This window comes from Octopus sinensis, linkage group LG14, assembly GCF_006345805.1.
Source record: "Octopus sinensis linkage group LG14, ASM634580v1, whole genome shotgun sequence".
NCBI lineage: Eukaryota > Metazoa > Mollusca > Cephalopoda > Octopoda > Octopodidae > Octopus > Octopus sinensis.
Window position 1 is genome coordinate 48440597 of NC_043010.1, and position 26889 is coordinate 48467485.

The 26889-nt window shown below is 37.8% G+C and overlaps 1 protein-coding gene across 1 annotated transcript in view; it reads left to right on the top strand.

The window, feature by feature from the left end:
- The window catches only part of LOC115219341 (dynein heavy chain 6, axonemal-like), a 349247-nt gene that overhangs the window by 203379 nt on the left and 118979 nt on the right, over positions 1-26889 (top strand). Inside the window, exons 54-57 of the mRNA XM_036509002.1 lie at positions 1718-1898; positions 6400-6525; positions 13173-13282; positions 15818-15980. Of these exons, the coding sequence (XP_036364895.1) occupies positions 1718-1898; positions 6400-6525; positions 13173-13282; positions 15818-15980 (580 nt within the window). The remainder of the gene's footprint in view (positions 1-1717; positions 1899-6399; positions 6526-13172; positions 13283-15817; positions 15981-26889) is intronic.

Here is a 26889-nt window from a genome sequence, read left to right on the forward strand (position 1 = left end):
GAACCTGCTCATTTGCAACAAGGCACTCTGCCTGCCCCTTCCTATTCCTACGTTTCCAACATTCATCAATCTGTAAAATCCACACAGCTGCCTCCCTCTCTCTCTCTCTCTCTCTCTCTCTCTCTCTCTCTACATCTAGCTCCCTATCTATTTTTTGTGATTGCATGTGTGTGTGTGTCTACAGTCTACAAACGCACGCACTCACATAACACACATATACACATACATGCATATATGCATATACACACATACCCACATGCATGTATTCATACACATGCAAATACAAACACACAAAAACACACACACACATGCATGTATGCATACATTCACATATGTAGACACACATACATACATACATACATACATACATACATACATACATACATACATACATATACATACATACACATGCCTGCCAACCAACTAACCTTCCTTCTTTCCTTCCTTCCTTCCTCCCTCTCTCCCTTCCTTCCTTCCTTCCTTCCTTCCTTCCTTCCTACCTTCCTTCTGTCCTTCTTGCCTTCCTTCTGTCCTTCCTTCCTTCCTTCCTCCCTTCCCTCCTTCTTCCTACCTTCCTTCTGTCCTTCTTGCCTTCCTTCTGTCCTTCCTTCCTTCCTCCCTTCCCTCCTTCTTTCCTACCTTCCGTCCTTCCTTCCTCCCTCCCTCCCTCCCTTCCTTCCTTCCTTTCTTCCTTCTGTCCTTCCTTCCTTCCTTTTAAGCAGCATGATCATGACGTTGCATAAACAATATACAACGACATCCACCGAAGAAAAAGCGACGGCTCTGGAGTAAATAGAAGAACACTTCTGTTGTTAAGAACATACGATTCAACAGAGGGAATATTGGTGGAACATTCCTATTAAAACTTCTACCAATTTCAAACAGGCTTGATATAGTTGTTTTGGGACAGAGAAGAAAAATTATACACAGTTAAAAGTCTCTGCCCTATAAATATACTCTTACTCTTTTTACTCTTTTACTTGTTTCAGTCATTTGACTGTGGCCATGCTGGAGCACCGCCTTTTAGTCGAGCAAATCGACCCCAGGACTTATTCTTTGTAAGAACTACTGGATACACCAGCTAGTATACATACATACATACATATATATATATATATATATATATATATATATATATATATATATATATATATATATATATATATATACATAAAAAGCACCATCCGTTCGTGGCCGTTTGCCAGCTCTGTCTGGCACCTGTGCGGGTGGCACGTAAAAAGCACCCACTACACTCACGGAGTGGTTGGCGTTAGGAAGGGCATCCAGCCGTAGAAACACTGCCAGATTTGACTGGGCCTGATGAAGCCTTCTGGCTTCACAGACCCCAGTAGAACCGTCCAACCCATGCTAGCATGGAAAACGGACGCTAAACGATGATGATGATGATGATGATATATATATGATGCTTAATATATGGATTTAACTAATCCAATGGTACTCACAAAAATACTCCTTTAGTGGACTAGGCTACAAAACCTATATATTATTTATTATACACTAAAATAAACTATTTTACTTTGATGTTGACTGTGAAACAATCTTAATTGTATGAATATCAACTGATGAGATAAATATGTTTATCTCTTACCTCCTGACTTTCTTTATATTTTACACACGCACACACACACATGCATACACACATATACACATACACAAACACACATTAAATTGAATCCACTTTGCTTTTGTCCTCTAGGGAAGTAAGGCAAAGACTTAAGCAAGTTCAAAATGGTTTGGATAAAATTCAAGAAACAAATGATCTGGTCGACAGAATGAAGAAAGAACTAGTGGCACTTGAACCAGAGTTAAAAGAGAAATCTGCAAACACTATAGCACTACTTGAAAACTTGGTTGTTGATCAAGATGCAGCAGATAAAGTAGGTATTCAGTGATTTTAGGAGTTGGAATTCTTTGTGATCAAATTGAGACTTTGAAGAAAGAACGGTTGATCTCTTCTGTTATAGGGCATCATTTAAAGGATATTTGCATGCTATTTCTTGTTGATCACAGGATCTTTCAGAATTTCCCACATTTCATTGGGATTTATTTGTCCAGAATAAGTATAATGTTTATTTTAAACAGAATAGCAATAGGCCAATACAAACCCTGATATATATTTAATATGGACTGTGAAGGCATGTGGCTTAGTGGTTAGGGTATTCAGTTCACAATTGCAAGGTTGTGAGTTCGATTCCTAGTAGTGTGTTGTGTTCTTGAGCAAGACACTTTTTTTCATGTTGCTCCAGTCCATTCAGCTGGCAAAACTGAGTATCACCTGTAATTCAAAGAGCCAGCTTTGTCACATTCTGCATCACGCTGAATCTTCTTGAGAACTATGTTAAGAGTATAAGTGTCTGTGGAGTGCTCAGCCACTTGCACATTAATTTCACAAGCAGGCTGTTCTGCTGATTGGATCAACTAGAACCTTCATCATTGTAACGAATGGAGTGCCATGTAAACATTCTGTTTCAAAAGAACTTCAGTGATGGCTAACAGAATATAGTTTTAGTGGTGGCGACCAGTGATGTTTATTGTTCTAGAAGTGTTGGATGGGTTGTATATTTAAATAAAATGTACATATTGGTTTAGTGAAGGTGCATGGCTCAGTGGTTAGAGCGTTGAGATTATGATTGTGAGGTTGTGAGTTCGAATCTTGGACTGGGCTGTGTGTTGTGTTCTTGAGCAAGAAACTTTATTTCACGTTGCCCCAGTTCACTCAGCTGTAGAAATGAGTTGCAACGTCAAGGGTGCCAAGCTGTATCGGCTGTTGTCTTTCCTTTGGATAACACTGGTAAGCATGGAGAGGGGAGGCCAGTATACATGGGTGACTGCTGGTGTTCTATAAACAACCTTGCCTGGACTTGTGCCTAGGAGGGTAACTTTCTAGGTGAAATCCCACGGTCAGTCATGACTGAAGTGGGGTCTCAATATATTGGTTTGATGAAGAGCTCACTACAAATCTGATATGAATGTATCACAAGTGAGACTGAGAATTCAACAGAAACCCATCAGCATTCTTTAGAAATTTAGTACAAATTTAAAGCACAGCACTTCAGGAAAGAAAGGCATTAAAGGAAGCCATTCCATGTTATGAAATTAGTTATTTTGAAGAATGTCCAAATAGTGTTTTGAGTTAACTGTAGGTTGCATTGTAGGAGGCTGAGTCTAAATGTAGTCAAACAACTAACTTCAGTGGCATAGGGGTTACAAGAAATTTAAACAGTTATCATTTTGTATGGTTTTGTTAAGAGCCATAGCTTCACAAACCAATGGGGTAGCCTGTAAATGGACTGGACATATAGATGTCAGAAGGTACTGGGTTTGGGCTTGGAGATGCATGTATGACCTTCTGTTTAAAGAAGGTTTCTTGATAATTTCATGATTTTGGGTTCAATTCCAACATGCCATTATCTTCTACCAGAGTCTCTGGTGGACCCAAACCTTGTGGTTGAAATTAGTCAAGAACTGTGTAGAAATTCATCAGATGGACTGTATTTGTTCTTTAGTTGTAGACTTTATCTGTAACCCCCAGAGAGACCACTGACCTGTTCAGCAAATTTGGTGCCAAATTGGCCATTTTAGCTGATTTGTAGCCAAAGTTGTGTGTGGTCATGCATTGTCATGCTGAATATGTATTATTTTGAGATTCTCGTTTTGTCTCTTCTTCTTAATGCCTTTAAACTTCTTCATCAATCTATGTACATTGCTCTTGGCAATAACATCATCTCTGTAAACAACCTGCAATCGTCTGTGGATGTCAGACATCTTGTACCCTTCCTTTGTCAAGAACTCAGTTATGGCATATTGCTTTTGCTTACAACTCATTATTTCTCTGCAGCAAAGAAGAACAAGAAGACTTACTCTACCAACATATGCAATTTGAATCTCCTGTTAATAAAAACATCATGCTTGCTTTTGTGTTATTTTCAGAATAGCACTTGAAATTCACTCCTGTTTAATATTATCAATGGATGCATATACTTCTTGTATGCTATTAATTTTCTTTATTTCTATTTTGCATTATTAGACTATTTGTAGAATACATTATCATTTTATATATGGCAGTTATTTCATGGAACTATGCTCATCTAAAATTGCCCAGCTAATTGTTTCATTGCCCAGAGTATGCTACTCAGTACTGTACTTGGTACTAAACCAAACAATATTGTACTTGATACTTCTTTTTTTGTCATACATTACCAAGTTAATGACTAGAATTTTATTTTAATCTGTTGAGGAAACAGCTAGAATTTTCTTCTATTTTTTTTGCATAGAATTTGAAATAGATTCAATTGGAAGTACAATTAATTTTAAAAGTTGACTTTATTCAGTGCAATTTAAATTTTAATTTACTTAAAACTTGATTTCTTTATTGTAAATTTTATGAGAGAGATACTACAGGAAGGTTCTTTCTCTGTCTTGTTATCAAAGACACCAATTAGATTTTAATTGTTTATAACAGGAAACCACTTTTAAGACAGCCATTAATTGAAAGAATTATTTCTATGGAAATTGTGTTTCAATTAAAATTATCTTCATTAAACCAAAAGAAATGTTAGTTAATGACTTCTGTCAGATATTATGCTGGTGTTTTCCTAGAATAAGTATAAAATATGCCATTGCTTTGCAAATAAGCTTTTTATGCTACAGTGTCTTTAAAATTAATAATGAGGATGCAGTGATAATGATTGTCAACATTTAGTGTAATGTACTTAGACATGGCTTGGAGATGCATGTATGACCTTCTGTTTAAAGAAGGTTTCTTGATAATTTCATGATTTTGGGTTCAATTCCAACATGCCATTATCTTCTACCAGGGTCTTTGGTTGACCCAAATCTTGTGGTTGAAATTAGTCAAAAACTGTGTAGAAATTCATCAGATGGACTGTATTTGTTCTTTAGTTGTAGACTTTATCTGTAACCCCCAATCATATATGCCCTGCAGAACAGTCATTGGCACTGCTCTTCTTCCTCTTGCTAGGCCCCTTAATAACTTAGAAAAGGATTAAGTGACCAAAACCTTGTGGTTGAAATTAGTCAAAAACTGTGTAGAAATTCATCAGATGAACTGTATTTGTTCTTTAGTTGTAGACTTTATCTGTAACTTCCAATCATATATGCCCTGCAAAACAGTCATTGGCACTGCTCTTCTCCCTCTTACTAGTAACTTAGTAACTTAGAATAATGGCTCAAGGATAAAGTGAGATTTTGCTATGAGTTTTGGAAATATTTTCCATCTTCTTTATATTCATTCCGTTTTACACTTTCCTTTCAAACGTGCAGATTTTTGAAACTTATAAAGTTGAAGGTTAGCAAATGTTGTGCTGGAAGTAAAATTTGTTGGATTATAAAAATAAAATTAAAGTTCCTCCCCAAGTCATACAGAATCATAGGGGCCAGTTTTCCAGTTTCCATGGTGTATATATATTCCCCACCTAGACAAGATGCCAGCCTGTTGCACGATTATTCATTTTTGCCAGCTGAGTGGTTGGAGCAACATGAAATGAAGTGTTTTGCTCAAGAACACAATGTGTTGCCCAGTCCAAGAATCAAAACCACAATGTTACAATCATGAGTTCAACACCCTAGCCACTGAGCCATGCACCCCCATGCTGTATTATTACTTCTTATAAATTAATGTGAAGAAAGCACCCTTATGGGGTCAGTGGCAAGTGGTCAATACTATTGGCAATATACCATGCTCAAGAAGACCTCTCACACTAAGTGAGATCATAGCTGTGGCTAATGCTGATGTTTTGTAACAGGCACCCTGCCAGTGGCACATAAAAAGCTCCTGCTGCACTCTTAGCGTGGTTGACATTAGAAAGGGCATCCAGTCATAGAAACCATACCAAATCAGATTGGAACCTGGTGCAGCTCCCCAGCTTACCAATTTTCAATCAAGCCATCCAACTCATGCTAGCATGGAAAACTGACATTAAATGATGATGATGTGAATGTTATTAAGCATGATAAGCATGCTTTGAGAAAGAAAAGAGCATCAGGCCCTTTGATATTAGAAGGTCTTTTTTAAAATTCTGCTGGACTGGCCCCTGTGCAGGTGGCACATAAAAAACACCATTTGAGCATGTCCATTGCCAGTACATCCTGACTGGCCCTCGTGCCAGTGGCATGTAAATGCATCCACTACACTCTCGGAGTGGTTGGCATTAGGAAGGGCATCCAGCTGTAGAAACTCTGCCAGATCAAGATTGGAGCCTGGTGCAGCCATCTGGTTCGCCAGTCCTCAGTCAAATCGTCCAACCCATGCTAGTATGGAAAGCGGATGTTAAATGATGATGATGATGATGTCTCAGATTGGTGTTTGTGATGTCTATTATAATTGACTACCTGTTTTCTGAAATACCTTTTGTACAGGTAAAAAAAGATGTAATGGTGAATGAAGCGATTGCGAAACAGAAAGCTGATGAAACAGAAGCAGTTGCTATGGATGCCCAGCAAGATTTGGACGAAGCATTGCCAGCACTTGAAGGGGCCATACAAGTTAGTATTATCAAGTGTTTTGTTAAAAATTCAGATTTTTTTTTTACTATTTTATTAAAGCTGAAAACATCCTCACAAACAGGTGTGACTGTGTAGTAAGAAGTCGACTTTGCCTTTCATCCTTTCAGGGGTTGATAAATTAAGTACCAGTTACACACTGGGGTTGTTGTAATCGACTTAATCCCTTTGTCTGTCCTTGTTTGTCCTCTCTATGTTTAACCCCTTGTGGGTAATAAAGAAATAAGAAGCTTGCTTCCCAACTACATGGTTCCTGGTCCAGTACCACAGCATGGCACCTTGAACAGGTGTCTTCTACTATAGTCTCAGGCCAACCAAAATCTTGTGAGTGGATTTGGTAGATGAAAACTGAAAGAAACCTGTCGTATGTGTGTGTGTCTTATGTTTGGTTTTGTTCCTCTGCCACTGCTTGACAACCGTTGTTGGTGTCTTTGTGTGCCTGTAACCTAGTGGTTCTGCAATAGATACCAATAGAATAAATCCCAGATTTAAAACATGAAAGTACTGGTAGTCGATTCATTTGACCAAAATTTCCTCAAGCTGGTGCCCTGGCATGGCCACAGTCTAATGACTGTAACAAAAAATAAAAGACAGTTGTAATCATACTCTTGAGTATGATCACAACTGTCTGATGAATGGCAATTTGAAACTCTGATTAACAGTTTGTGAAGATTTCTTTCAGCTTTAATAAAGAGTATATTATTCTACCTTTAGTATTCAAGTACCATTTTTTACCATCATGTTTTACATATATGTGCTTACTTGTGTGATTTCTCTTACTATGTTGTCAATTTTGATATGTAGCCCATTTTGGAATTAGGGTTTTGCCTAAGGAATTTTTACTGTGTACGATGTGACTAACACTTTTCACACCAGCCTATTTGAGATGCCCCCTGGTTCTATGATGTACATTTTCCATGATCTAAATTAAAACCTGTAAAAATATCATGTTAATTTATTATATTACAAACACAGCTTAATTGTGACAGAATTATTTTACTAAATTTTTCATTATTTTCAAAGTTAATTAAATTCTAGGCAGTGCATTTCAGTAGAAATATGGTAACAAAAGGGTTAAGTAATTTGTTTAAGGTCTATTGAAGAGATAACATTATAAAATTAATCAGTTTGATGCTCAAGGTTCCACACAGTAGGACTGAACCTGAAACCATGTGGTTGGGAAGCAAACTTCTTACCACACAGCCACACCTTAAGATATCTGTTTAGCCTAAGTTGCTCTGATAATTTCTTATCACTCTCACCACTGTAAATGCAGTGAGTCAATGACTACTTCAGCAGAAATTTTTAACTTGATCAACTTTTGATAAAATGCAATATAAATTAAAATATAGCAAAATAAATGAATCGTTCATGAATAAATGCTAAATAAGTCGATTCCTTAATTAAATAAGCATTATTCTGTCAAATGCAATGCTTATTTACTAACATTGTTTTGAATTAACCGTGCATTGTCTTGCAGTTTCAATACTTTGATGACATGAATGTTTTTATTTTTAAAATGACATTATAGAATGGTCAGTTTGAGGATAAAAATAATTAGAATATTTGGCCTGGATGTGGCTGGTTTAAATGCTAAAGGGTTAATTACAGTAATTTCAGTACTCAACTGTTACTTTATTGTTTTCAACTTTGAAAGTGGGGGAAAATAAATAAATAAATAAATAAACTGATTGCAGCAAGAATTTGAACTCGGAACATAAAGGTTAGAAACCAAATGCTGCAAAGCAATTTTGTCTGACACTCAAATTCAATTCTTAAGTGAACGTGTCTCTCTGCACTTTTTCTCTGAGGGAAAGAATTGTATCATAGCTTCTCATGAAGACTAGTCTTGTTTGTAGCCACATAAGAAATCAATATAACAATTTCAAAGTTAATTTTAAAAATTAAATAAGTAACAAATTTTATTGTATAAATTTAGGAAACTGTTTAAATTTTTTTTTTAAACAATGTGTTTTACAGTAATTCTTCACAAATGAATCTCTTTGATACACCATTAGCTGAAGCAGCCAAAATAAAATTCAGCACTTGCAAGGGCTTCCTTCTAGATAACATTGATTTGTTGTTATTGTTTTTAAGTTACATTTCAAACTCATGCTATTTCTCAATTTAATAAACTTACACATCTGGTTTACATTATATATTGACAGAGTGGCTAACCGGCTTCCGTGCCAGTGGCACATAAAAGGCACCATTCGAGTGTGATCATTGCCAGTGTCGCCTTACTGGCACTTGAGCCCTGTGCTAGTAGGGTATTAAGAGCACCATCCGAGTGTGATCGTTGCCAGATCGGCTATCTGGCCTCCTTGCCGGTGGCATGTAAAAGACACCATTCAAGCGTGATTGTTACCAGCATCACCTTACTGGCACCTATGCATGTGTAAAAAATTTGAGCGAGGTCATTGCCAGTACCGCCTGACTGGCCCTGTGCTGGTGGCATGTAAAAGCACCCACTACACTCTCGGAGTGGTTGGCGTTAGGAAGGGCATCCAGCTGTAGAAACTCTGCCAGATCAAGATTGAAGCCTGGTGCAGCCATCTGGTTTGCCAGCCCTCAGTCAAATCGTCCAACCCATGCTAGCATGGAAAGCAGACGTTAAACGATGATGATGATGATGATGATGATGATGATGATGATGATTAGATATCTATTTAGATCTGAGTTAATAATGGTTTCAGATTTTACTATGAGGCAGGGCAGTTTCAGGAGTAGAGGCTTAATCAAGTATATGAACCTCACTGCTCAACTGGTAATTTCATTGACACTTGGAAGGATAAAAGGCAAAGTGACTGCAGTGAAATTTGAACTTAGGACACAAAGAGCTGGAAGAAATGCATTCTGTTCAATGTGCTAGTGATTCTGTCTGCTTGCCACTTTAATTTGAGTTAATAGTTCTTTCTAGTTTCGACACAAGGCCAGAAATTTTGAGGAGGCAGGGGCAGACATTGATGATATCCACTTTAATGCTTAACCCTTAAGCATTCAGATTATTCTGTCAAATGTAATGCTTGTTGATTCATGTTGTTTTGAATTAATCATGCATTATCTTGTAGCTTTGAGATTTCAATGATGCAATTCCATAGTTTTAGAACGACATTGTGTGGGGGATAGGTGTGATGGGCTGAATCTGGCCAGTTTGAACATGAAACAGGGAGACTATTTTGGCCTGATGTGGCCAGCTTAAATGCTAAAAGGTCAACTGGTACTTATCTTATTGACATTGAAAGGATGAAAAGCAAAGTCAACTTTGGTGGGATTTGAACTCAGAATGTAAAGAACTGGAAGAAATGCAGCCAAGCATTTTGTCTGATTCTTTGAAAGATTCTGCCAGGTCATTAGCTTAATCAAAATTAAGAATAAAATGTACAAAGCAATAAAACACAACTTCCTTAACTAGATTTAAAGTGAATTGACAAAAAACAAAGTAACAAAATTTTCTTACATAAAGTTCAGTAGAACAAAATAAATTGGGTTTCATGAGGCCAACAGTACTACTGCCATTACGTTCTGAGTTCAAATTCCGCCAAGGTCAATTTTGTCTTTTATCCTTTTGGGGTTGATAAATTAAGTACCAGTGAAACACCGGGGTTCATGTAACCAACTAGTCTTCTCACCCTAAATTTCAAGCCTTGTGCCTTTATTAGAAAGAATTATTATTATTATTATTAATATTATTATTATTATCATTATTATTATTATTATTATTATTATTATTATTATTATTATTATTATTATTATTATTATAATAATCATTATTATTATTGTTGTTGTTATTATCAAGGTGGCAAGTATTTCACCTGTTGCTACATTCTGAGTTCAAATTCAATTGAGGTCAATTTTGCCTTTCATCCTTTTGGGATTGTTAAATTAAGTACCAGTTGCGTACTGGTGTTGATCCAATCAACTGCACCCCTCCCCTCAAATTTCAGGCCTTGTGCCTATAGTAGAAAGGATTATTATTATTAACATTATTATTATTATTATTATTATTATTATTATTATTATTATTATCATAACTTTGTTAAAACAAACCAGACGACCAGTTTTCTCAACAGCATTTATGTTTTCCATTGATATACATTACTGAAAAATGTACACATATATACTGGCATGAAATGTGCTGTTGCATACTTTTCTTCTTCCAAATTCCAACTGCAAGACATTAGTCAGTCTGAGGCTATGGTTGAGGACACTATGATGTGCAATTGAGGTTGGAATCACATGGACATGGCTGCAAAGTGGATTTCTTAACCAAATAGCAATGCCTCTATTAATACTAACTGTGCTCTAAATTCCTGAGCGAAACGTCTTTGTCAAGTGGTTTCAAGTGAGATTGTTCATTGGATTGGAAACTATCACCTCAGTATAGATTCATTGTAATCATTTATTAACATTTTGCAATGACATTTTATTAAGAGCCAAAGTATTTCATAGTATAGCTATGCCCTAACCACTTATAAGCTGCTTCACTTCATACAACAAAGTCTGATGTTGTTGTTATTTGACCCCATATCAACCCTGATGAAATAAAAATACAGGGTGTCCACAAAGTATTTAGACAATTTCAAAGAAGCATTATAAAAAATTTAGAAGAGGTGGCAACTAAATTTTGCTGCATATTGATATGTTATCATAAAAGTTTTTAACCCTTTTGATACCAACCCGGCCAAAACTGCCTCTGGCTCTGTAGTACAAATGTCTTGTTTTTATAAGTGTTGAATTAAAAATCTTCCACCAAACCTTAGTTACAATTTATGTTCCCAACACTAGCTTAATGATAACTAAGTTCTTTTACTAAATCCTTTGTTATATTTAAAATTAATTGAATGAAACACAGAGCATCTCAAAATGAATACAGTTATGAAAGGGTTAAATGATATTAATAGTTTTATGAATGCTATGTGTTTATGTTTCAGACTGCAGTTAATGTAATTTTAATAAATTTTTTCTATTTGTTTAATGATTTTGTGGACACCCTGTATGATGAAAGGATTTCCATCCCATCATTTTCCCCTAATACAATGTATTTAGGACTATGTTGTGCAATGTGATTTACCTTTCTTTTCAATTTTAGATGGTGTAATTTTCTGGAGATTTTGTGGCTGTTTCTAGCAGGTCGAATGAGCACTAGTTGTTCCATCATTAGTATACATAGTTTTCTCTTTCCCTTTCATTTTCCTACTAAAAGGAAAAAGAATGTATCATTTAATGTACATTGTATTTAAAACAAGGGCACTCAGAGAGTGAAAACCTCTGCCAAGGCAACACCAACGTCCTCTCAGCAATTAGCTGGAGAGGATTTTTAAAATGAGAATATTTGAAATAAACTCAACTGCTCTCACAAAAGAGAATACTAAAAATTAACCTGACCGCTCTCAAAAATTAAGTAAAAAATCCGGAAAAATAATCCAGAAAAATTGTTCAGTACCAGATCAATCTAAAAATCCACTTAGTTTGTGCCAGTCATGAGGCCAAATATCCCTGAAAGTTTCATCTGAATCCATCTAGCAGTTCTTGAGATATCACAGGCAAACAAGCAAACAAACAAACACAACTGAAAACAATACCTCTGCCTTTGCTAAGGCAGAGGTAATAAGAGCTATTAATAGTTTCTTGCCATAGAGACTCTCAGATAAGTCAGGTTTATTGATCCTAGTTTAAGAGAACATTTAACTATATGTATGTGTGTGTGTGTATATATATATATATATATATATATATATATATAAAGTTAGAGAAGAGTATGCTTCTTTTTCAGATATATGTTGTGTCCATGTTGAAGGAGTAGATTATATATATATTGTGAAGGCATGTGGCCTGGTAGTTATGGTGCTGCACTAACAATTGCTAGCTTGTGGGTTCAGTTCCTGGACTGGGCGTGGGGTACATTGTGCTTTTGAGCAAAACACTTCATTACTAAGCACTTAGTAACTTCTATGCTGGAGTGAGACAGCATGTTCTTTGTCTATCTCCTTAACTTCTTGAAGATTTTAGGTATAATTATACTAATGTGTCCATATGTTCTAATTTAATTAAATCCTGTCTTTGTGCAGCTGAAGATTGCTCTGCATTTTAAATTGATGTAATGATTGCATTGTTCAATTAAATGGAGTTGCATAAAACGATTGTATTGTATCACCTCTGGATTTCCTTGTTGCTTATTTTGATTTTAATCACCTTACTTTGAAATTGTATGAATAATACTGTATTAAATTCTTGTGCCTCAACCTAAGTACCATATTCATTCTGAATCGATATATGTGTGTGTGTGTGTGTGTGTGTGTGTGTGTGTGTGTGTAGATAGATAGATATTTATTACATAGGTGTGTGTGTATATATGTGTACACACATAAATGTATATATGTACAGATGTATCATATAACATATATAATAAATATATATATATATATATCATTTTGGAGTCTGGGCAAACTGTCCAAACCATGTCAACATAGACAATGGACATTAAATGATGATGATGATGATGTATATATATATATGTCTATATATAGTGTATGTGTGTGTGTGTGTGTGTGTGTGTAATATATGAAGCACTAGTTTTCTTTTCCAAAGTTTCTTTATTATCTGTGACTTAAATTCATTTCTAACAGGCTTTAGATGCTCTTGACAAAAGTGACATTGCTGAAATACGTGTCTTCTCTAATCCTCCTGAACTTGTCAGAACAGTAATGGAAGCAGTATGCATACTTCTGCATCAAAAGTAGGTTTGAATTATTTTTCTTTATTCGAAATTATCACAGACAAGGCCCACAGGCTCTCTCTCTCGACAGAGAGTTAAGCAAAGTGAGGAATGGTACTGATACCTGAAAACTATAAAAACATGTTTACATATGATGTAAAAACAGCTCTAGTATAATAAATATTATTAAATACATGTACTTATGTATATGCTTTGTATATTTTCCAGTAGCTGCAGTGGCATAGTGGAGTATATAGCTCTCATGTTGCCAGTGTTAAAACACCTTAGTCATGGACAGGCAAGATAACTCACTCTTAATCCCATTTAGGAGTGATGGACAGCAATGTTTTGCAATTTTTGTGGCATGTCAGCATCACACATCTGCATACATTAATATATGTACTTAAACGATAAACGTTGCCCTTTTCAAGCCTAGCCAGGCTCATGGGCCTGGTTTCCCACTTTCTGTGGGTATGTGTTCCCCCCAGCTGGATGGGATGCCAGTCCATCGCAGTGTTACTCAAGAAACAGGAAGAGAGAATGAGAGAAAGTTGTGGCGAAAGAGTACAACAGGGGTCAACCCCCCCTCCTGCCGGAGCCTCATGGAGCTTTTAGGTGTTTTTGCTCAATAAACAGACACAACGCATGGTCTGGGAATCGAAACCGTGATCCTCCGACTGCGAGTCCGCTGCCCTAACCACTGGGCCATTGCGCCTCTACAGTATATGTACTTAATAATATTTATTACACTAGAGCTGCTTTTACTTCATATATAATTTTTCTCTTAGGTATGCAATTTCTGGCATACCAGCTCATGATTTTACAAGCCATAAGCATATAAGTCATTGGACTGGTTAGATGACATGCCTTCAACCCAGGTGAGTGCATGATGTTGATGAGTCACAAAAATGATGAAACATCGATGTCCATCACTCCCATATGGGGTTGAGGGTGAGTTATCCCACCTGTCAATGGCTCTAAGGTGTCAATAACTCTAAGGTGTCAATGACTCTAAGGTGTCAATAACTCTAAGGTGTCAATAACTCTAAGGAGAGAATGCAAATCCTTAATTCATATGCTACAAATGATTATGATACATGGGACTATAAAAATCTGCAAGTTTTAAAGAATGATGGTTAAAACTTGATGCTTTTTTTCATAACCTTGCTAGCAAGTAGGTGGCTGGTCAAAATTTACTCAAAATTAAAGAGAGAAAGGGAACATACAAACATACATACATTCATATATACATTCATATGTGTATTTGTGTGTGTGTGTGTGAGAGAGAGAGAGAGAGAGAGAGAGAGAAGAGAGAGAGATATACTATTCTTTCTTGGTTTTGTTCCTTTGAGGAATTCATTTGAGAATTTAGGTTATGCTTACAGTATGGATATGGAATAATACATCCCCTCAGAAACTCTTGAGTTTCTTTTGATGATGGGACGCTAACATGCAAGTGTTTGCATGTCAAGTATTTGGGTCCATTAAATTTGTGGTTCATTAAATTTGGACATTTCTATAGTTTCAGATTTTATATGCATATATGTGTGTGTATGTGTGTGTGTTTGGGTGGTTTTGTGTCTGTCTATGTCATTAATGCTATTTAAAGCCATTTACATCATCATCATCATCGTTTAACGTCCGCTTTCCATGCTAGCATGGGTTGGACTGTTCAACTGGGGTCTGTGAAGCCGGAAGGCTTCATCAGGCCCAGTTGAACCGTCCAACCCATGCTAGCATGGAAAACGGACGCTAAATGATGATGATGATGATGATGATTTACATCCTGTAAGTTAGCAGTTTGACTTACAAAGATTGAGAAAAATAAGTAACAGACTTTAAAATTAATACTGGAGTAGACACAATCTTTGAGGTGGCACTTTAGCATGGCTATAGTTATACAAATATACATTCATACATATCTATCAACCTGTCTATTTGTTTACCTATATACCTATTCTCTTTCCTTTGTTCCTTCATCCCTTTCTTCCTTCAGTTCTTCCAAGCTGTATCAATTTTAAAGATTGATGCCCATATACCAGCCCCTTAACCACTGAGCAAAATTAGGTTTTGACTCTTCAATTAACCATTTGTCTTTCTTGTATATCATGTGATACACAGGACATATTTCCCTGGTGTCATTGCATCATATATGATACATATATGATACACATTCCCAATGTTTTTCAATCACCAGAATAACTTGGAACTTAGAATGTATGAAATAGGAGTTAGCTAAAAATCTGAAAATAAGCATGGATATTTTGGACAGACTTATGAAAATACTTTGGACAGGCAATGGGCTATCTAAAGAAACAGTGCAATGCCTGTTGTAAATTTTGAAATCAAAAAGTTTAAATCTTATTGCAACATGCTGACTCTCTCAAATACATATACCTCCAAGACTTTGTTTTAACATCGCAGAATGAAGTCTTAGCTACTGTAATGATTCAGAAATCATTTATAAAATTACTATTTTTCTTTGGTAGGTTCAATTTTACCGTTTTGTTATTTTTTTGTCATTTTAAAGCATATTATTTCTATATTCTTCCTCAGGACTGACTGGCAGTCTGCTAAAAGTGTGTTAGCTGACCAAAACTTTTTGAAAACCCTCCGTAGTTATGACAAGGATCATATACCCGATCCTTTATTGAGAAAACTCAAAGTCTATATTGATAACCCAAAATTCTTTCCTGAGATTGTTGAGAATGTCTCCAAGGTAAATATTCATTTTTATATTTTGGGTTTGTTCAGTTTTTGATAACTGTCATTTGTATTCTGTTTACATTACTCTTTTCACTGTTAGTTTGTGTTGGCTGGTGTTAGTTAGATGCATATCGTTATTTGACTCCATCAAATATCATTTAATCTGTTTCTGCCAGCTCGCCCCCTCACAAACATATTCTAACTAACTTAAACTTTCAATTTCCACAGACCCTGCCAGCTCAGAATAAATATATAATATCTAAGAGGACTACTACAATGACACCCTAAAAGCATTCTCTCCCACTTAGCCCATATAAGCATATACACAGAAATGGATGCAACATCAATAACCTTGCTGATTCCAAACCCCATACTGCAATGCACACCACAAACTATAAGTACAAATGAACAGCCATTGTAGTCTTCTGACTAAGTCCACCTTAACACCTTTACTCTTGCTATCAAAGAAATTGACTAGATTATAAAGAGTGCAATATGTCTGCAGCTGGCTGCTGGATTGTACAGCACGGCCTTCAGTTAGATCAGTGGTTCTCAACTGCGATCTATATGTTCCTTGAGGGTCCATATGTCCTTTGGGAGTCCATATGTCACTTGGGGGTCCATATGTCCCTTGGGGATCTGTTTAAAATTTCGATCTTAAAATTTGTGTAATAAATTGCTTATACTTCTATAGTATTAAAATATTTTGATTTTCTAAAATAATTCCTAATAATATTTAATTATAAAAATACAGTAAGAATTTATATATATATATATATATATATATATGTGTGTGTGTGTGTGTGTGTGTGTGTGTGTGTGTGTAAGCACGTGGCTCAGTGGTTAGGGTGTCAGCATCATGATCGTAAGATTGTGATTTCGATTCCAGGACCGGGTGATGTGTTGTGTTCTTGAGCAAAACACTTCATTTCACGTCACTCCATTCCACTCAGCTGGCAAAATTGAGTAACGCTGCGATGGACTGGCGTCCTGTCCAGGTGGGGAACACATACGCCATAGAAATCGGGAAACCGGGCCCATGAGCCTGGCTAGGCCTTTAAAAGGGCGCATTTATTTATTTATTTATTATATATATATATATATAAGTTCAGCAAAATTTAGATTCAGATGAATATGGTACTTAAGTTAAAGGCATCAGAATTTTGTATGGTATTATCTATATAAATCAAATGGGGTGATTTAATTGGAAAATTCTAAAAGTGGCTGAAGATTGCTCGTCATTTTAAAACTGATGTAATACTTACAGTGTTCAATAAAATGAAGTAGCATGAAACAATTGTACTACTCTACCTTGGATATACTTGTTGCTTATTTTGATTATGTATATATATATATATATATCATCATCATCGTCATCATCGTTTAACGTCCGCTTTCCGCGCTAGCACGGGTTGGACGGTTCGACCGGGTCTGGGAAGCCAGGGGCCGCTCCAGGCTCCAGTCTGAATCTGGCAGAGTTTCTACGGCTGGATGCCCTTCCTAACGCCAACCACTCCGTGAGTGGATTGGGTGCTTTTTACATGCCACCTGCACAGGGGCCGGAGGGTCCGGCATCGTCACGATCGGTTCGAGCATTTTAACGTGTCAGCGGCACGGGGGCAACGAGGTCCGGGGTACTTTGGGGATCGGGGTACTTTGGGGATCCAGGGTACTTAGAATGGGTAGGGGGTATGTGGAATTGCTGCAGAAAGCAGGCCGGGTCTTTGTAGTCACAGCATATCTCCAGAGATCTCGGTCCTTCGCCATTGCCTCAGTGAGGCCCAATGCTCTGAGGTCATGCTTGACCACCTCATCCCATGTCTTCCTGGGTCTACCTCTCCCCCTGATACCTTCAACTGTTTGGGAGTGGCACTTCTTCACACATCTCTCTTCATCCATCCGCAGCACATGACCATACCATCGCAAGCGTCGCTCTTGCACACCACATCTGATGCTTCTTATATCCAGCATTTCTCTCAGGATACTTACACTCTGTTTTGCGTGTACACTGACACTACACATCCAGCGGATCATGCTAGCTTCATTTCTTTCAAGTCTACGCATGTCTTCTGCAGTCACAGCCCATGTTTCATTACCGTGAAGCATGGCAGTTCGCACACATGCATCATACAATCTACCTTTTGCTCTGAGGGAGAGACCTTTTGTTGCCAGTAGGGGTAGGAGCTTTCTGAACTTTGCCCAGGCTATTCGTATTCTAGTGGTGATACTCTCTGTGCATCCACCTCCGCTACTAACTTGGTCACCCAGGTAGCGGAAACTATCAACTACTTCTAGTTTCTCTCCCTGGAGTGTGATGGAATCTGTTTTCTGAGTGTCTGTTGTGTCTATTGTCCCTGTGCATCTGCCGCACATGAAAGCTATCTTATCTGTTAATTTCCCTTTAATGTTGCTGCACCTCTTATGTGTCCATAACTTACATTGGGTGCATCTTATGGAGTTTCTACCTGTACCTTTCCTACAGGTTGAGCAGGGCCACCTACCCGAGGGGATGTGTGCTGAGTACCTCTTGCTGCTTACTAATACTTTGGTCTTTGCTACATTTATTCTAAGGCCCTTTGATTCCAACCCTTGCTTCCACACCCGAAATTTCTCTTCTAGTTCCGGTAGTGATTCTGCTATGAGAGCTAGGTCATCGGCATAGAGGAGCTCCCAGGGGCATCCCGTTTTGAATTCCTCTGTTATTGCCTGAAGGACTATGATGAATAAAAGGGGACTGAGGGCTGAGCCCTGGTGCACACCTACTTCTACCCGGAATTCTTCACTATATTCGTTGCCAATCCTAACCTTGCTGACAGCCTCTCTGTATAGAGCCTGTACAGCCCTTATTAGCCATTCTTCAATCTCCAGTTTCCGCATCGACCACCAGATAAGGGAACGGGGAACCCTGTCAAAGGCTTTCTCCAAGTCTACAAAAGCTATGTAGAGGGGTTTATCTTTAGCTAGGTACTTCTCCTGCAGTTGTCGGACCAGGAATATAGCATCAGTGGTGCTTCTACCTGGTACAAAACCGAACTGCATTTCATCTAAACAAATTCTCTCCCTAATGAGATTGGTTATGACCTTCTCTGAGACCTTCATCACCTGGTCCAACAGTTTGATACCTCTGTAGTTATTTCTATCTAGAGCATCACCCTTACCCTTGTAGCAGTTGACTATGGTGCTGCTGCACCAGTCATTGGGTATGACTCCATTGTGAACTACCTGGTTTACAATGCGGGTGACTATGGCATAGCCCACATAGCCAGCTGTTTTAAGCATCTCAGCAGTGATTCCTGATAGGCCAGGGGCTTTGCCTGGTTTCATATCCTTAATTGCCTTATCTACAAGGGAGCTGTCTATTCGGGTAGCTGGTCCCTCTACTGGGTCAACATTTGGCAGGCTCTCCTCCTCCCATTCATTCTCCTCATTCAGCAGTCTTTCATAATGGCTTCTCCAAGCCTCTTTCTTTTCACTAGTAGTAAAAGCAAGTGCCCCATCATCCATGCGGACACATTTCTCTCCTATAACATCGCTATTTTCTCTGACACACTGTCTGGCAATCCGAAATACTTCAGCTCTTTGATCCTCGCGACGCTGGACATTGGCAAACTTCTTCTTTTCTGCTACATCTTCGGCAATGTATACCTGCCGCCCAGCCTCCCTTTTGGCTATCTGGTACAGTTCCCTGCTGCCCCCATCCTTCCAGGCTTTCCAGGCCCGTCTCTTTTCACAGATGGCTTTATCTACTGCACTATTCCACCACCACGTAATTCTAGGTCTGGAAGGGACTTTGCACCATCCACAGACTTGGTCTGTGGCACTCAACAAGCTGTCCCGTAGGAATTCCCAGCTACCTTCTATGTCTGACGTCTGAAGCTCCTCCTCCCTCTCATCAAATTTCTTGATGAGTATGTCCCTAAATTTCTGACCATGCGAAGGGTTCTTTAGCCTCCAAATCCTTCTTTTCTGGATTGGTTTGTTTCTTGGAGTCCTTCTGGCCTCAAGCTTAAAGTCACTGATGATTAGTCTATGCTGAGGGATACATTCTTCACCCGGGAGGGTCTTTGTATTCAAGAGCAACCCTGCATCCCGTTGTCTGGTGAGGATGAAGTCTATTTGGCTAGCGGAGTCTCCTGACTGATAAGTTATAAGGTGGCAGACTGGCTTCTTGAAGTTAGTGTTGCAGATTGAAAGGTTACATGCATCACAGAATTCCAGCAGTCTAGTTCCCTCATCATTTCTGGTGCCAATACCATAGCCACCATGTACCCCAGTGAAGATACCCGATTCCCGCCCAACATGCCCATTAAAATCTCCACCTACAAAGATGAGGTCCTTGTTACTAGTCTTTGAAGTAGCCTGCAGAAGGGTATCATAAAAGTTGTCCTTCTGATCATTTGGTAGTCCCGCTTGTGGGGCATAGGCTGAGATAATCATAGCTGTGCCACTCTGTAGGACCAACCTGAGCTTAAGCACTCTATCACAAACCCTGACAACCTCTATGACCTTATCCACCCATTCCTCCGCAAGGAGAATGCCTACACCCCCTACACCTTCCGCGTTACCTTGCCAGTAGAGTTTGTACCTAAGTGCCTTGCCCGTGAGGACCCTAGCCGAAGCATCTCTCCATCTTACCTCTTGTATGCAGCATACATCAACCTGTCTTCTCTCTAGCATCTCTACAATCTCACTAGACTTGCCTGTCAATGTACCAACATTGATAGTGCCAACTCTGAAAACTGGGAAGGAGATGTGGGGGGGACGGGGGGGATTCGGCGCCTGAGAAGAGGAGGGTTGTTGTGGTGGTGATAGTTTTCGTGGTATTTTTCTTTTGATCTCTCTTCCAACCTGACCACGCCGTGGGCAGGAGCTGGTGTTAGCAGTGGACATTCGTTATCGTCACTGAGTAACGTAATTAGGTAGAGAAAAGAAATACAGATATTCTAGAGTTGAGTTGGGGAGGGGGGGTCCAGTTGAGGCGGGTAGTATAGGGGAGCAACCAGTGGGGAAGGTTGGGGTAAGGAGGAACGATGGCAGGAAGGATTGGTGTAGGTTCGTAAGAAATAAAAACGTAGGATATTACGAGGCGGAAGGGTACTAAAAGGGGATGGTTGGATTGAGGCAGTGTCAGGAGGAAGCAAAGATCGGTGGGCAGTTGAGCTATGGCGCTAGCAGCTTGTCTTTTCACAGTGAAAGCATATGAGGAGAAGGGGTAGTGGGGGGAGGAGGAGGGAGTAGGGCGTATCCGGTGTAGATGGTGAGAACAGGGTATACTGGTATTGGTGGTGGGGGTGAGAACAGTGTTCACCGGTATTGGTGGTGGCGGTGAGAACAGTGTTCACCGGTATTGGTGGTGGCGGTGAGAACAGTGTTCACCGGTATTGGTGGTGGGGGTGAGAACAGTGTTCACCGGTATTGGTGGTGGGGGTGAGAACAGTGTTCACCGGTATTGGTGGTGGGGGTGAGAACAGTGTTCATCGGTATTGGTGGTGGGGGTGGGGGCGGGCGCACCGCCAATGGCGGAAAGATGGGAAAAGATAGGATTACGGCTTGAGGTAGCCTAAGGTTAAATTTCGTAGAGAGAGAGATAGGAAAGATAAATCAAGTTATGGCGAAGGCTTGAAAGTAGCCTAAAAGGTTAAATTTTCGTAGCGAATGAGATGGGTAAGACGGATCAAGTTATCAATGTATGAATAAACGTAGTAACAACGAATAAAAATAGTAAGATAAATTTTTAAGAACTTGCTGCGGGCATCGACCGGGAGTTGAAATTGAAGAAGAAAGTAAGTTGAATTGGGAGTTTAAATTGCAGAATCATAATGGTAATGGCGATTTTCAAGTTTTAGCATAAGAAGAAGAAGAGGAGGAAAAAAAGACCGCCAATGGCGGAAAGATGGGAAAAGATAGGATTACGGCTTGAGGTAGCCTAAGGTTAAATTTCGTAGAGAGAGAGATAGGAAAGATAAATCAAGTTATGGCGAAGGCTTGAAAGTAGCCTAAAAGGTTAAATTTTCGTAGCGAATGAGATGGGTAAGACGAATCAAGTTATCAATGTATGAATAAACGTAGTAACAACGAATAAAAATAGTAAGATAAATTTTTAAGAACTTGCTGCGGGCATCGACCGGGAGTTGAAATTGAAGAAGAAAGTAAGTTGAATTGGGAGTTTAAATTGCAGAATCGTAATGGTAATGGCGATTTTCAAGTTTTAGCATAAGAAGAAGAAGAGGAGGAAAAAAAGACCGCCAATGGCGGAAAGATGGGAAAAGATAGGATTACGGCTTGAGGTAGCCTAAGGTTAAATTTCGTAGAGAGAGAGATAGGAAAGATAAATCAAGTTATGGCGAAGGCTTGAAAGTAGCCTAAAAGGTTAATTTTCGTAGCGAATGAGATGGGTAAGACGGATCAAGTTATCAATGTATGAATAACGTAGTAACAACGAATAAAAATAGTAAGATAATTTTTAAGAACTTGCTGCGGGCATCGACCGGGAGTTGAAATTGAAGAAGAAAGTAAGTTGAATTGGGAGTTTAAATTGCAGAATCTTAATGGTAATGGCGATTTTCAAGTTTTAGCATAAGAAGAAGAAGAGGAGGAAAAAAAGACCGCCAATGGCGGAAAGATGGGAAAAGATAGGATTACGGCTTGAGGTAGCCTAAGGTTAAATTTCGTAGAGAGAGAGATAGGAAAGATAAATCAAGTTATGGCGAAGGCTTGAAAGTAGCCTAAAAGGTTAAATTTTCGTAGCGAATGAGATGGGTAAGACGAATCAAGTTATCAATGTATGAATAAACGTAGTAACAACAAATAAAAATAGTAAGATAAATTTTTAAGAACTTGCTGCGGGCATCGACCGGGAGTTGAAATTGAAGAAGAAAGTAAGTTGAATTGGGAGTTTAAATTGCAGAATCGTAATGGTAATGGCGATTTTCAAGTTTTAGCATAAGAAGAAGAAGAGGAGGAAAAAAAGACCGCCAATGGCGGAAAGATGGGAAAAGATAGGATTACGGCTTGAGGTAGCCTAAGGTTAAATTTCGTAGAGAGAGAGATAGGAAAGATAAATCAAGTTATGGCGAAGGCTTGAAAGTAGCCTAAAAGGTTAAATTTTCGTAGCGAATGAGATGGGTAAGACGAATCAAGTTATCAATGTATGAATAAACGTAGTAACAACGAATAAAAATAGTAAGATAAATTTTTAAGAACTTGCTGCGGGCATCGACCGGAGTTGAAATTGAAGAAGAAAGTAAGTTGAATTGGGAGTTTATATATATATATATATATATATATATATATATATATGTAGTGAATGACTTTGGAGGTCCAGCAGAGTAAAATATGGATTAAAGGGGTCCATAAGCAAGAGTTAGATGAAAACATGGTATTAGTGGGAAGAAGGATGAATGGGTCACTTCTCATTGTTTAACTTGATCAGAGTTAACTCAAAACTTAGTAATAACAACAATGCCATCATCAATTCCAGCATTTTTCACTGAGTATATAAGCATCTATACACAGTAATACGTCCATATTAGTCTGACTACTGTTCTCGTATGTATTAATTAATATTGTTGATTGATTATTCAATGTATATATTACTAATTAACTACCTATGACCAAAATAAAATACTGCCAGAAGGGGAAAATGCAGATATAAATTAATTAAAATTTTCTTTAAAATTTTGCTTTAAAAACCAGAAAAGCTGCCCAACCAAAGTGTTCTATAACAATCATTATGATTTTTTAGAGAATGCAATTCTCTTGGTCAACATTATGATGAATAGAAATAGAAAATGTTAATATTAACACAGTTAATTAATTTCTAGGCTATGGAGCTGTTTACAAATAATAATCATTTGTTTTCTTTAAAGTGTAACTAAGAAGCATTGACTCTCATTCAAATGTAAAAGATTTCATTCAGTTTTCCCCAAGCTGCCTCTGCTATACAATACAGAAAAATGAAATAGCCATTGGCAACGAATTGTTCCTTTATGCATTACACTGCCATTATATTATTATTATTATTATTATTATTATTATTATTATTATTATTATTATTATTATTATTATTATTATTATTATTATTGTTATTATTATAGTAGTCTTGTATATAAGTTGCTTTTTTTCTTTTTTCTTTTTGTACATGTTCTTTCAAACAAAACCAATTATGAATTATATTTAACAGTTTTAATACATAGTTTTGTTTTGTTCTAAATTTATTGCATTTTCTGAATCTATAGGATGTTGAAAGAAAATGAAAGGAGATAGTTTTGAAAAATTGGAAACATAGCTATTAAAGCAAATAAAAAAAGCAAAAAAAAAAAAACCAAAACAAATAAACAAAAATATTAATTTCCAAGTGTTTATGACAGCTTCTATCTGATTGAAATAAACATTTGCATTTATTTTTAAGTTACTAGTACTTCCGATGGAAATATATGATACATAGCAAGGAAGAGGTTTTGTTTCATACACATGATCTATTTAATGTTTATGATTTATGCTTGGTCGGGGTAGGTGCACTTGCTTCGTGAAGTTTTGCAGAATACAATGCACACTGATTTTTTGCCCCATGTAGCTACTTACCTCTGTTTAAGTAGTAGCCTGATCTCCCTGAAATTGCATATACTCTTTTACTGGTTTCAGTTATTTGACTGTAGCCATGCTGGAGCACCACCTTTTAGTCAAGCAAATCGACCCCAGGACTTATTCTTTCTAAGCCTAGTACTTATTCTATCAGTCTCTTTTGCTGAACCGCCTAAGTTACGGGGATGTAAACACACCAGCATCGGTTGTCAAGCGATGTTGCGGGGACAAACACAGACACATAAACATACACACACACACATACATATACATATATATATATACATATACATATATACGACGGGCTTCTTTCAGTTTCCGTCTAGCAAATCCACTCACAAGGCTTTGGTCAGCCCGAGGCTATAGTAGAAGACACTTGCCCAAGGTGCCACGCAGTGGGACTGAACCCAGAACCATGTGGTTTGTAAGCAAGTTACTTACCACACAGCCACTTATGCCTATTATTATTATTAAAATATTATTATTTTTAAAATGAAAAACACCTTGGATAATACAGTCTGAGATATACAACAAAGATGAGATGGTCATAGTGGAATGGCTTTGATCATAGGTGCAGGCATGGCTGTATCATTAAGAAGTCTGCTTTCTAACCACATGATTTTAGGTTTAGCCCCACTGCATGGCCCCTTTGTCATGTGTATATTTCTCTAGCCCTGGGCAGACCAAAACCTTGTGAGTGAATCTGGTAGATAGAAACTGAAGGATTATTTATATATATACACACTTGTACACTTGTGAAGGAACATGGCTCAGTGGTTAGAGTGTTGGGCTCACAATCATGAGGTTTGATCCCCAGACTGGGCTGTGTGTTGTACCCTTGAGCAAGACACTTTATTTCACATTACTCCAGTTCACTCAGCTGTAGAAATGAGTTGTGATGCCACATGTGCTGAGCTGTATTCGCCTTTGCCTTTCCCTTGGATGACATCAGTGGTGTGGAGAAGGGGAGGCTGGTATGCATGGGCGACTGCTGGTCTTTCATATAAAACCTTGCCCAGACTTGTTCCGCGGAGGGTAACATTCTAGGAGCTATCTCATGGTCATTCATGACTGAAGGGGGTCTTTATCCTTTACTCTTTTACACACTTGCACACATTTATATGTGTGTATGTGTGTGTATAAATGCATGTGTGCATGTGTGTGCCTGTTTGTTTTGACATTGTGCAATAATTGTAAACAAGCATCTCCATACAAGTGATGTTGTTTGTTTCCAGCCCTCCATGGAAAACATATCTGGTCATGGAGGAAATGTCATCTTGCATATAGATAGATGAGAGTAGACTATTAGAAGGGTGTAGAAAATCTGCTTCATCAAATTCCATCTGATGCATAAGAGTATAGAAAAGGGGACATTAAAAACGATAGAAGTGATAGATATAGAAATATAGTAGTAATAATATATATATATATATATAGTAATAATAATAATAATAATAATAATATATATATACTTTAGGTTAGTTAAAATATGTTTGTGACATATTTTAACTTCTAATGGTAAATTCACTGCAATTACCATAGAGAAAAGATTCTCTCTTATGGTAAAAAGGTGTAAATACACCATACATCTCTAATGCTGCCCCCTGTCAAATTTCCAGACAGTCTTAAAGCTATAGCTTTAATTAAGTCTGTCCAGAGTTGCCTCTCTTTGGTATTTCCCATTGGTAATTGCTAAAGAGCTAGAAACACATCTGGGAATCCAACAGGGAGCAGCACTGGACAGATGTGGTGTTTTTGCATCTTTTTATTGTAAGTGAGAAGTTTTTCTCCATGGTAACTGCAGTGAATTTGCCTTTAGAAGCTGAAATATGTCAGAAGCATATTTTAACTAACCTAAAATTTGCTTATGCCTAAACATTGCTTGGTGTTGAAAAAGCATCCAGTGTTTGGAAGGGCATCCAACTGTAAAAACCCCATCCCAAAACTGATGTTGCCTGTGCTTGTGCCACATAAAAAGCAAACTGTACACTCTGCTGGGTGGTTGATGTTAGGAAGGGCAACCCTTTGTACTTTCTTTTATTGGCTGTGACAGTATTCTATCACAAACATCAACTGTAACTGAGAAGGTCTCTGATAAAAGGCTTTCTAACCAAGAATACCACATTTATTATTCAGACATAGTGTATCTTAGACTACATTATTCAATGTTTCCCCAACTCTTTTTAAGGTGGTAGAATGTGATTGGAGCAAAATTTTCCTGTTATCTTTCGTAGGTTGTTTATTCTATCTAAAATTTATTTTATGTTGTTAAATTCAATGATGTCAGGATTTCTTCTGTAAGATTTCAGTAGATAAATGTAGAATGCTTCCAGATTTGA